General features: G+C 40.0%; 1 protein-coding gene across 1 annotated transcript in view; it reads right to left on the minus strand.

Annotated features, from left to right (window-relative positions):
* Positions 1 to 7,125: 7,125 nt before the first annotated feature.
* The window catches only part of LOC140940630 (uncharacterized), a 7,687-nt gene continuing 2,119 nt past the window's right edge, over positions 7,126 to 12,693 (minus strand). The window contains exons 2-5 of the mRNA XM_073389618.1: positions 12,607 to 12,693; positions 12,196 to 12,279; positions 11,417 to 11,500; positions 7,126 to 8,183 (exon numbers count right to left, since the gene is read on the minus strand). The exon at positions 12,607 to 12,693 is cut by the window's right edge and continues 1,119 nt beyond it. Of these exons, the coding sequence (XP_073245719.1) occupies positions 7,126 to 8,183; positions 11,417 to 11,500; positions 12,196 to 12,279; positions 12,607 to 12,693 (1,313 nt within the window). The remainder of the gene's footprint in view (positions 8,184 to 11,416; positions 11,501 to 12,195; positions 12,280 to 12,606) is intronic.

The following is a 12,693-nucleotide window of genomic DNA, read 5'->3' on the forward strand; positions in this document are numbered from 1 at the left end:
ATTTAATCTGAAGACAGACTCCAAAACTTTGTATTACAGTATACTGAAATTAAAATATAGTCCTTCTATAGGCGAAGTTTTGTTTACATTTTCTGCCTCATTTACATATGCTCATCATTATCTAATGAAGCTAATAAAATAAAACCCCTGAATATTGAAAAAGCATAACAAGTTCAGTTATCTCTGAAAATTTGAGCCGGATATACCGAATGGTTTGAAGAAATTCTCTTTTAAAAACTCGAAATTTTACAAAGAATGTATGGCTCATTAACTTTTTTGCCACCCAGCAATTTCGCAGTTTTAGATGGCTGCTTTTTCCTTCAATATTGCTTTTAATAAGCTGAAAATTGCACAAGTTGTCTAAGTTGATCAGCTTTTTCAACTTTTGAATTTAGTTCGTATGTACGGCCACGGCTTTTTTGAGTTAAGTCGTATGCTAAATGTAAACAATGACGTTAGCCTGCGTAGCAGGCGCTAGGAAATAAATGGACGCAAGAAAGAACGGGCGCGCGCGAGGGATACACGCGGGGGGTGTATCCCTCGCGCGCGCCCGTTCTTTCTTTTGCGCCCATTTATTTCCTAGTGCCTGCTACGCAGGCTACAATGACGTCAACAAAAATTCGTCTACTGTATTTTGAAGCACAACAAAGGCTAAAACAAATATGCATCGTTAAACAACAGCCATAACAACTGCACAGAAATTACGCAAACGGGCCGGATAATTCTACAAATACACATGTTCAGATCGATCGATCGATCTTTGCGTCCTGCGAGACGCATGCCATGAATTATTTTGTGCCTTTGGGGATTTCTATGCGTCAGGGACGCAGGACGCAAAGCTACCAAAATCACTGGAGGTCTATTGCATCTGTTCAGTTAGAATTATTAGATTTGCCATTAAAAAAAAAGGGCACCCTGCCCCCCGCCCCCACTGCGCGGACCCTGTGCGGTACATTAAAAAAATAAAGAATACCAATAAAAGAACAATTATGCTATAAAAATACCTATTACAATATTTTGTTGCGGTAAGGGTATAGTAGGAAAATGTGTTTATAGCACTCAACTCTCTTAGTCCAATGGCGATAGAGATGCAAAGAATACCCATTTAACTGGTAAAGTACCGTTCCAGCGAGTGAGATCCGAAATTAAGAAGAAACGCTTGAAAAAAAGCATAAGAAACAAACAAACAATATTACCCATTAAGTGAATTTGTTGTGCTTTATATATTACAGTAGAACCCCGGTAACTCAAAATTTGATGAGAAACAAAGAACAGTTTGAGTTAGCGGAGGTTCGAGTTAGCGGGGACGATTGCAAAATTCAATTTGCCACGTGTTCAGTGAGCGGCGCAATGAAAATTTAAGTTACTTTAACAGAAGAATTAACATGATTAGGCATTTTTATGATAAAACGTGATCTGTTCGTTGCACTAGTTATAATAAAATTGCTCTAGAGTTGACCAGTGTTAGTTTGAATGTTTTTACCCTTATTTAACAAGACGACCTCAAGGGATGGCATCCGAGTCGAGTTACAAGAACCAGAATTCGAGTTATCGGGGTAAATTTCAGTGAATTTTTGATCAAGAGAAAGAAAATTTAGTTCCAGTTAGCGGCGAATTCGAGTTATTCGAGTTCAAGTTAACCTAGTAAGTAGTAGGGCTTCAGCAAATTTAACCCCGTTGGTGGGTTCCCCTTGAGTTCCGTGTGGGTTCCCTCGCAAAAAGTGGGTTCCCTTTATTAATATGCATAACGGTCGAGTCAATGACGTCATCTATTGTGATAACCTAGGTAAAAATGGGTTCCTCCATACTAATGAAGTGCCTAGTCAGTGTCTTTGCTGCATACTAATTCGGAATAGGTTTACTAATGAGCGTCACTCTACTTCAATAGGAACAATAGGCTTGCCTAGACTTGCCCGGGCTCTTTTAACCCTGATTGTAGAATCTATTCTATCTTCCAAATAAAAGCGCGCTCTCCCTTCAGCATATTACTCTTACAATCGCTTTGCTAAGGAAACAAGTTCGCTTGCCTAACTAAAAATTCGGTTATAAACAAAACTCAGACGCAAAAAAATGGAGCTCAAACTCTTTATTTCAATCTATTGCAAACAGTGCTCTCTCTATAAAATTACTTTATCTTGATGTCTTGTTACACGCTCTGTGAACCAGTAGTAATTTTCATCAGCCTCATGCCTCTTTTGTGTTCTCGTAAATTAAACAATCATGCTTAAGTCCTCTAACAAAAAGATAAGGTACCGTTTCATACACAATTGTTAGGTCTATTGAAAAATAAAATATTCCACTGCAAAGTGCATCGACAACCGTTTAATTAATTTGTTACTGGTCTATCGAGCATTCGTTTGGTTCTTTTCTAGGATTAAGTCATCAATAAAACAGACTTAAAGTTTGGTTGTTTACAGTTTTTATTGAAGTGCAACAATACAAAGATCCAGGAAATAAAAAATTCTGTAAAATTCATAGTAATGTCTAGTCTTCATCTTGTGGAATGGGCTGCTTTTCGTACAATCGATTGAGTAAGAATTTTCGCTTATCGATCGCTAGTTCTGTCGATTCCAACCAATCAAATCCTTCTGTGTCTTTAAGCTCTTTTTGAGTTTCCATCACTTTTTTGAAGGTGGGGTCTTTTTTCATTGCACGCATCCACTGTAGATTCTCTAAGAGTACTTTTCTTAGCTCTTTTCTGTAAACAGGAAGAAGAGCGTTCTCGGCTTTCACGCGGGCCACATTTTCTGAATCTCCGTCCCCTTCGTACTCATTGATCAATGCGTTGAGCTGGGTCTCATGGCGTTTCTCGGCTTCACCAAGAATGCGTGACCAAGGCTCTGAGTTTTCCGTTTCTTCTTCTTGGGAAGACTCCGTTCCTTGGCTAGAGACTTCGCTTTCTTGTGAGAAATCGCTTTCTTCGCTGTCTTCATATTTTCCAGCACCTTGTTGAAGGTATAAGGCATAGCCTGTGCTCGTCATCTTTGGTTTGAACCGCACGCGTTCTGATAGGAAACTAAGCTTCAGAGAGCAACGCGCCTCTTTTATAGCAAATTGGTGAAGGCGGGGCTACTAAGCGTTCTCCTTCGTAAATAATAATCGATCTTAAATCGACCCCTCATCGACCCCACATCGACCCCACATCGACCCCACATCGACCCTACATCGACCCCACATCGACCCCACATCGACCCGACATCGACCCTACATCGACCCCACATCGACCCCACTTCGACCTAATATTACACCACGATCGACAAGAATTGGATTAGAACTAATGATGACTCATCAAATTTGATTAGCGAAGCTATATAAACAGGAAAATAACTTATTTCCTTCAGTATGTTGGAGGTTCTCGTGTGGTAAAGATGCCGTATAAATTCAAGAGAGATTGCCCGGTATGTGGTAAGCCAGAGTTACTCTCTTTGAGTGATCACCTGCGTCAAGTGCATCGATTAAAGAGCCACGAAAGAAAGCAATGGCTAAAAGCAGCAGTATTTTCGGGATCTAAGAAAAGTCTGGGTATAACACAAGCAGTGTCCCGACGTTTTACACAATTATTGCACACAGAAAAGGAAAGAAGTAGAGAACGAAAACAAACTATTGCAGCTGTCAAAGAAACGGAAAAACCTCAGCATTGTATAGTCAAGAGGCCCAAATTCACTGACGATGTTTCCCTGGAAACCAAGGCATATCCAGAATTTATGTTTCGACATAAATTTTCACTTATCGTGGTGGGCCCCACTCAGTGTGGTAAAACATTTTTCGTTGAAAAAATTCTCACAACGGATCGTATTCTTTACGAGAGCAAGAAACCGACGCGAATATGGTGGTACTACAGTCAGTGGCAGGATACCTACAAAGTGATGCAGTCATCTATCGGAAAGGAAATTCAGTTTTTTCGTGGCCTTCCAGAGTTTAAAGAAGATCTTCGGGAAATTGACCCAAAGTTTAACAATGTACTGGTGTTTGATGATCTTATGGCCCAAGCAACAGATAGTCCTCTCGTTTCCCTTCTGTTTACCCAAGGCCGGCATAGAAATGCTAGTGTGATACTGCTGCTACAAAATATGTTTCCAAAGGGAAAATTTAACATGGACATCAGCCGGAATGCTCAGTAAATGGCTCTTTTCCGAAGTCCTAGCGATCGAAAACAAATCGGTATCATTGCAGAACGAATGTTTGACAAAAATCGCCCGCGATTCATGTCAGCTTATTTTCAAGAAACGGAAAGAGCGTTTGGTTATATCTTCGTTGACAATCGCCCAGACACGCCGAGTGATAAGCAAGTATTAAGTGACATTTTCGGCTCTTGTCGTCGATATCCGACTATTAACAGCTCCGCAAAATCGGTCGAAACCGTCAAAACGACCAGTAACAAGGAAAGCATTGCCTGCGAAGCTAGATCAGTAGTGAAATCGCCTCCTGTAGTCAAATCTTCCCCGCCAATTGTAAAAAGGTCACGGCCATTTCCTTTTGATACAGTCTGGTCTGAAGCAGCCTATCCCGTTGTACAAAATTATATGCAAGGAGCGCCCCGATGCCAAACCCTACCAAAAGACTTTGGGATCACGGAAATGTACCGCATTGCCAGACATCTTTATGATCCGTATCTTCCATCGTACTCGTATGGAAATTACTGGCCTGCGAAAATAAGATACTATTGCAATGGAAAATCGAAATGGATTTATTTACACAAGGACGATCCCAGCGTAAGATCTTTCCTAGAAAACAACCAAACGAATGCTCGATAGACCAGTAACAAATTAATTAAACGGTTGTCGATGCACTTTGCAGTGGAATATTTTATTTTTCAATAGACCTAACAATTGTGTATGAAACGGTACCTTATCTTTTTGTTAGAGGACTTAAGCATGATTGTTTAATTTACGAGAACACAAAAGAGGCATGAGGCTGATGAAAATTACTACTGGTTCACAGAGCGTGTAACAAGACATCAAGATAAAGTAATTTTATAGAGAGAGCACTGTTTGCAATTGATTGAAATAAAGAGTTTGAGCTCCATTTTTTTGCGTCTGAGTTTTGTTTATAACCGAATTTTTAGTTAGGCAAGCGAACTTGTTTCCTTAGCAAAGCGATTGCAAGAGTAATATGCTGAAGGGAGAGCGTGCTTTTATTTGGAAGATAGAATAGATTCTACAATCAGGGTTAAAAGAGCCCGGGCAAGTCTCGGCAAGCCTATTGTTCCTATTGAGAGGGTCGTACAGGGGGGTTCTCTCGCACGGTTCACGAACAGAAAAAACAGCGAATCACGGATCACGGCTATCAAAATTTCATTTTCCCGAATCACGAAAATAAACAAGTAAGGTACTGGTTTTAATAACCTTCTCTTACGGTAGAAAGAGTGTTTGAAGAAAGCAAAATCGTTAAAAGCTAAGTAAAGGCTGTCCTTGATGTCGTTTAATAAGAAGTAAATAAATTCCTACCTTGTAATGAAGATGTATTTCCTGATAGTAGCGGCCTCTCCTCGTCCCATTGCTCTTGTGTATTTATCGCAAAGGCCTTACTGCCATCTTTTCCCTTTTCGAGACGACAAAATTTAAGTTCAACACAGGAGCCGAGGCCACGTTTCTCAGCCTCTACCTTTAATCCGGCAAATTCCGCGAACTTTTTAGTAAACACTGCCAAAGATGAATGTTCATCTCTAATTGGAAAGCGAATTCGTTCCTTTCCAAGAAAATTAAGCGAGCCGACAGACTTTGGGTCAACGTAAAATACAATACATTCGACCTTCATCATCGTACTATACGTACTCGTCCCCTCCATGTCTCGGATGTTTCGATGTTTTAGATCACTGTCCTTTGACCTCCAGTGACATAGGAGACCATAGGCATAGGAATAGACATCTGATCCATGATAGGCATGTAAAGCACGTGAATTTGCACAATGGATTACTTTAATTAAAGCGAAGTCTGTTACTTGTCACATTTGATGTTTTCAGTCTTAAAATAAGTCTTCCGGAGCACTCGCATCTCAAAATCACGCCAAATAGAGTGGTGAAATCACGAATATCGGTTAATAATTCAAGTTCTTCACGGGTCACGCAAAACCTTCAGATCACGGATCACGAAGAATAATTTATTAAATTCCCGTTTCACGGAAAATAAAATCAGCCAATCACGCATCACGGGAATACCCCTGTACGACCCTCTATTGAAGTAGAGTGACGCTCATTAGTAAACCTATTCCGAATTAGTATGCAGCAAAGACACTGACTAGGCACTTCATTAGTATGGAGGAACCCATTTTTACCTAGGTTATTAGTAAACCTATACCGAATTAGTATGCAGCAAAGACACTGACTAGGCACTTCATTAGTATGGAGGAACCCATTTTTACCTAGGTTATCACAATAGATGACGTCATTGACTCGACCGTTATGCATATTAATAAAGGGAACCCACTTTTTGCGAGGGAACCCACACGGAACTCAAGGGGAACCCACCAACGGGGTTAAATTTGCTGAAGCCCTACTACTCGAGTAAAAGTGACTGATAAGTGGGGTGAAATCCAAGGGAAATCGTACTTAGTTCGAGTTATCCGTGTTCCAGCTATCAGCGTTCTACTGTATATCCATTTATGTCATCAGTTATCCACACGGCCTTTTAAAGGCTCCTGTGGGAATCCCACCGCAGGGAAAGGCAAAGATTAGATAAGTCAATCCTTTGGACGCTTTTAAAGCAATTCTAAAAGTTCTGTACAGAAATTGTATATTTGTAAAATGTATTTTTCATATTCTTACCTGCTGAATAAAGTCAACTATTTCAACCACGTACCCTGAACTCACTAATTCTTTGAGACTGAATAATTTAACCGGGCTATGTTTGTTCTTAAAATCCCAAAAGTATTTTCTAAACATTTCTTTGTTTAGTTTTGTTGAAGGCTTATGTTGCAAAATGTTCTAGTAATTAATGGACTCAGTTCTTTTAGAAAGGAAGCTGCCAAACTGGCTTAGAATAAACACGGTTCGCAAGTTCTATTTTTATTTACCAGCTGATTTGTTGTTCTGTTGCTTACTGAAACGACTAAAATAATAGCTATCTTAAACTCCTCGTTAAGATACTAGTAGACTTACATAATTAACTATTGTCGAGAAACGCTGATTTATTTCAGTGCTCCTTTAGAAATAAAAAATTCTACTGCGTCAGAATTACTGTTCTCTATTGCTCTAGTCAGAGGAGTTACACCGTAGACATCTTTTAAATGGACATCAAGACCAAGGGACAACAGCTCGTTGATAATGGATGTGTTTCCACCTTTTGCAGCAAAGTGGAGCAGACTGAGCCCACCGTTGTTTTTCAAAGATGGATCAGCACCCTTTTGTATCAGAATCTGAAAAGCATTTTGTTTGTCAAAATACGCTGCAGCCATCAGTGGAGTAACGCTACCATTACTCCGTGAATCAATGTCAAGACCAAGTGACAACAGCTCGTTGATAATGGATGGATTTCCACCTTTTGCAGCAAAGTGGAGCAGACTGAGCCCACCGTTGTTTTTCAAAGATGGATCAGCACCCTTTTGTATCAGAATCTGAAAAGCATTTTGTTTGTCACAATACGCTGCAGCCATCAGCGGAGTAACGCCACCATTACTCCGTGAATCAATGTCAAGACCAAGTGACAACAGCTTGTTGATAATGGATGGATTTCCACCTTTTGCAGCAAAGTGGAGCAGACTGAGCCCACCGTTGTCTTTCAAAGATGGATCAGCACCCTTTTGTATCAGAATCTGAAAAGCATTTTGTTTGTCACAATACGCTGCAGTCATCACTGAAGTAAAGCCATGATTACTCCTTGAATCAATGTCAAGACCAAGTGATAACAGCTCGTTGATAATGGAAGTATTTCCACCTTGTGCAGCAAAGTGGAGCAGACTGAACCCACCGTTGTTTTTCAAAGATGGATCAGCACCCTTTTGTATCAACATCTGAAAAGCACATTGGTGGCCATAAAGAGCTGTCCACATCAATGGAGTGTCACCATTCCTGTCCCTTGAATCAATGTCAAATCCTTTAGACAGCAATAACTTAATGATCTCAATCCATCCAGTTTTTGCTGCAGCATGAAGCTCCTGACCATCCTTATCTTTATATTCAGCTTTAGAATCAAAGTCTTCTGAATCAGCTGGAACGGTCTCATTAAGAATGGACGAAACACTTTCCCCTGGAGAAAAAATCTCAAAATGAATTTGAAACCCAGAAACAATTACAATGGATATTTCTAAAATGGCAGCAGGGTTTGAGAATGAGGAATAGGAAAATGAGAAATTAAAACTGAAACATTTCTATGCTCAATGGATGTTTGAAAATTACAATAAAAGTGTGTGAAAATAATTCCGAGCGGAATGGGTTTATAATCTCGTCGTGCGCGAAGCGCGCACGCAGTGCGTGGACCACGCGTGGATCCTAGCGATTCCTTGATTCCGGGCAGAACCTGTTTCTCTTCTTCTCTTCTCTTCTTTTTTTTCTTTTCCTTTACGTTTAGTCTTCTTTTTCGTTATTGTAGTTTTGTTTTGTTTCTCTATATAGCTTAAGATTTTTAAATTGATAATTTTCTTCCCTATTGCCGTATTTGAATCCCTTTCAACTTCTTGCCGTTCTCCTGTAGTCCTTCGCGAGGTCCTGCGATTCACGTATTTCTAGTAATAAAATAATTTTTCACAGATGGTCTCGAGAGCAGCTTAAGATAAAGAAGAACAAAAGCCTCCTCACTCTCCAATATACAGAGGCCTGCACAGAAAAACACAACTACAGAAATGCTTCAAACAGTATGCTGGCTACCACTGATGAAATTTAAATAAATGCCCCACTCAGTTGCCCACAACTGCGCTCAGAGAGAGCTTTTAATCCAGGGGGGGTACTCCGGAGTTGAGGTGATGGGGAGGATCAAAGGATATTTTTGGCCTTTTAATTTTCCATTCCAGGATTTTGGGGGCTAAGAAAATGTGGCAAGTATTTTGCCTTGATTTAAGTAGGGATTTTTTTGAGTATTCAAAACAATCATACGCAATCTGAAGATTAGTGTAGAACTGCGCTTACAGGATGTCCCAAAAGTTCGTTCCTCTACTTTATAAGTCTGTATTTCAGTACGATAGAACTTGATAAGCAAATCATTGAAACAGAAGTTGTGTCTTTCAATCTAATTTACTATTTTCATACTTGTTGCGCCATCTTTTGACTCGAATATTCAATTTGTGTTCTCCCGCGCCAAAGGTGCCCGTGCGCGAGTATATTTTCCAGCCACATATTTTTTTTTATAGCCCGAATTGTTCGAACTCCTTCCTTGTATTTTGTGAATATCACGAAAGAGAAATCCCTTTAACGCAAAAAAGTTCAGCTAGGTGAGAGCATAAGCATGTATACTTCGATTTACTGGCTTATCGTTTGTAAAAACTGCTAAAAAGGTGGAAAAATCCGAATGCTAGGTGGTAAAATGATCAGGCAAGAAACGAAGGGGAAGACCAAAAGTCCCGAAGAAAGCAGTTAAAATAGTTTTAAAGAAGGCTAGATACAAAGTAGGAGACTCAACGAGGAAGCTCTCACATAGTTAGAGAGCCAAGTCCAGAAAGGGTCATGAAAAGCTGTTTAAAATGTTTAAAAGTAGAATCCCTGAGATTGCAAAAAAAAAAAACCTCTGCTTATTCTGCCAAGTAACGCCCAGCTGGTCTCAAATTTGTAAAGAAGTATTCAAAAGCCTTGCTGTGGAAGGAGGCTGGGATCATTATCTTTTTTGGATGGGCCCAATATATATTTTTTTAGCTGCCTAAAATAAACAAATACTGTTTGGGGGTGGACTGGCTCCTGCGCACCAGGTGATAAAAAAGCTCAAAATGGATCATCTGTGGGTCTATACGCTCTATCCCACTTCATGCCGTAGCGGCTACAGAATGTGATAAAAAATCAAAAAGCGCATGCCAGTAACTGAAATTCTGAATGCATGTACTCGGTAGAGAAATAAACACCTTTTAGAAATTTCATGTAAAAATAAAGTTTTGATCAAAAGTTATAGTGCATGAAATTAGAGGAACGAACTTTTGGGACACCCTGTATATACCAGTCGTGTATATCTAGAGGACACCAGATGAGGAAAAGGTAAAATCAGTCAATTTCCATACGTTTCTGGTCATACGAAAATTTCGTTTGTCTCAGATGCGAACAAGATTGCAAAAACCAAAAAATTCGTGATAACATTTTCAAAATTTTGCAAACGCCAAATTCTCTTTTCGTCGTAGTGCAAACAGGGCCTGAGAGAAAGGGATAACCCTTGTCTTTTGTCGGAAAGGCCACAAACCGATGGCTATTCATATTTTTTGTTCTCGAACCAAATTTTCTGACTACGTTGCAAAATATCAAATGAATCATTAGATAAACCCTTGCATTCTTTAGTTCACAAATTTACAACCTCAATGAATCATAGCTATTAGAGGATTAAACAAGGAGAGTTACTCAAATAGTAACACTTGAATTGTAAAGCTCACGGCTGAGGGGATGGGAGGTGATGTCACAAAAAGCTTTCATTTTAAAATTGCAAGATAAATAAGAAATGTCTCAATTCACATTTTCCATTCCCATTTTACCATTCTTTGTTTGAGCAGCATCGCTATAGACTGATGAACACTGTATAAGCGTGAAATTCTTAAAAAGGCTATCTTGCTTCAAACAAGATATTAGATGCAATGGCCTGGAAAATATTTTCTCTCCTTCCCGCACACTTCAGATTGGCCAAAAAATAAGATGGGGGCCCAGCCATCTTCCCTGGATTCAACAGTGCTTAGGCCCGGTTCAGACGCCGAACTTTTCATGAGCCGAACCTAATGCATCAAATATTACAACGTATTTTGCAAGCAGTTTAACCCAGGCTGCATTTTTCCTTTTGTTGTAAATTCAATTCAGTTCCACCGAAATTAAGATCGGCGTCTGAATCAATACAGCCTGTCTAAATAATTTGGGACGGCCTTTAAAAAAATTCCAGTTAGGATCGGCTCATAACACGTTCAGCGTCTGAACCGGGCCTTAAATATTTTGGGACGAGCTATAAACCCGTGTTGCTACGAGGTAACCTCCATAAGTTAAGGGGAAGGGGAAAATCACACTTTTAAAGTAGTTTGGGTCACGCGCCTGTACCGGATTTCTCTCTTTCCTCTTTCCCCATCCATGCAGGATGTCAGAACCTGAAAGTTTTTAATTTTTTTTTTAACAAATTAAGGGAGAGTGGAGTCCACCCCCAGTTCAGGAAAACCAAAACCCCCGAGTCCGAATACGTTTATGTGCAAACTTCCACGAATATATGTGTGCATATGAGTGTAAAAGTATGTCAGAGAGAAAAATTCCCTTCATATAATTAAGAACATTTCTTCCCAGGCAATATCATTCAGATAAAATTCATTATGAAAATACCTGCATGGTGCTCAGTCATGTCCTCTGTCCCCTGAGAAGTTTTGCATGTTTTTCCCAAGGAGCTCAGTGCCTTCAAAGAATCATCTGTTGAAATGAAACGGACAAAAACAGTCTATTGCACCGAATATATATGTCTCTCTTCAGCCAGGTGTATACATGGGTACCGGCGACATACTGCTGGGGGGCAACCCAGCGGTGGACTAGCATCCCAGCCAGGGGGGAGTAGCAATACTACTAGGCAGCTTTATGCTAAGGAAACCGGGATAAGCTCCGGCAGTTTGGGCCTTTGGCTCGTGTGCGCCTTTACATTTACCTTTACTTTGTTAATTCGAATTAGGTTCGGCTTAAGAAACGTTCGGCGTCTGAACCAGGCCTTAAATATTTTAGGAAGAGCTATAAAACCGTGCGGTCCTTGCGGTTTCGAGGCAAGCTTCAAACGTTAAGGGGAAAGGGAAAATCACACTTTTAAAGTTGTTTGGGCCACTCGTCTGCGCCGAATTTCTCTCGAGTCTCCCTTTTTCCCGGAGGATGTCAGACCCTGAAAGTTAAGGTATTTTTCTCAACAAACTGAGAAGGAGTGGAGTCCCCCCCCCCCCCCTCCCCAGTTCAGGAAGACCAAACCCCCACTCTGAATACGTCTATGTGTAAACCTACACGAATATATGTGTGTATATGAGTATGAAAGTAAATCAGGGAGAAAAATTACCTTCACATAGTTAAGAACATTTCTTCGCAGGTGATATCATTCACATAATATTCATTATTCATTACGAAAATACCTGCATGGTCCTCAGTCATGTCTTCTGTCCCCTGAGAAGCCTTGCGTTTTTTTCCCAAAGAGCTCAGTGCCTTCAAAGAATCATCTGTTGAAATGAAACGGACAAAAACAGTCTATTGCACTGAATATAAATGCATTTAATACATGTGAAAAAAGCACATGCGAGATGGTTGTCACCGCTCTCCTCAGCCGTTAGAGAGAATGTATGAGAACCACTAAAATTGGGCCCGATCTCAGGTTATCCTCAGACCATTTCACTTTTTTTTCTCAAAATACAAACATCACAGTTTCCTGTAATCCACATTAAACTGAAATGTGTTTTCAAGATTTTACAGCAAGAAACTGAGCAATTATTTTTCCTTCTGCGCTATGAAACATAGTCTTGAGAAACGGTAATTTCTTACATTCATACCGTGAGTGAAGCAGAATATCTTGTTAACAAGCTGTTTTGTTTGTTCGGCCCAGTTGTATTTCCTGCCATAGGAATCACGCAACTTTT

The sequence above is a fragment of the Porites lutea genome, chromosome 6, assembly GCF_958299795.1.
Source record: "Porites lutea chromosome 6, jaPorLute2.1, whole genome shotgun sequence".
Classification (NCBI taxonomy): Eukaryota; Metazoa; Cnidaria; class Anthozoa; order Scleractinia; family Poritidae; genus Porites; species Porites lutea.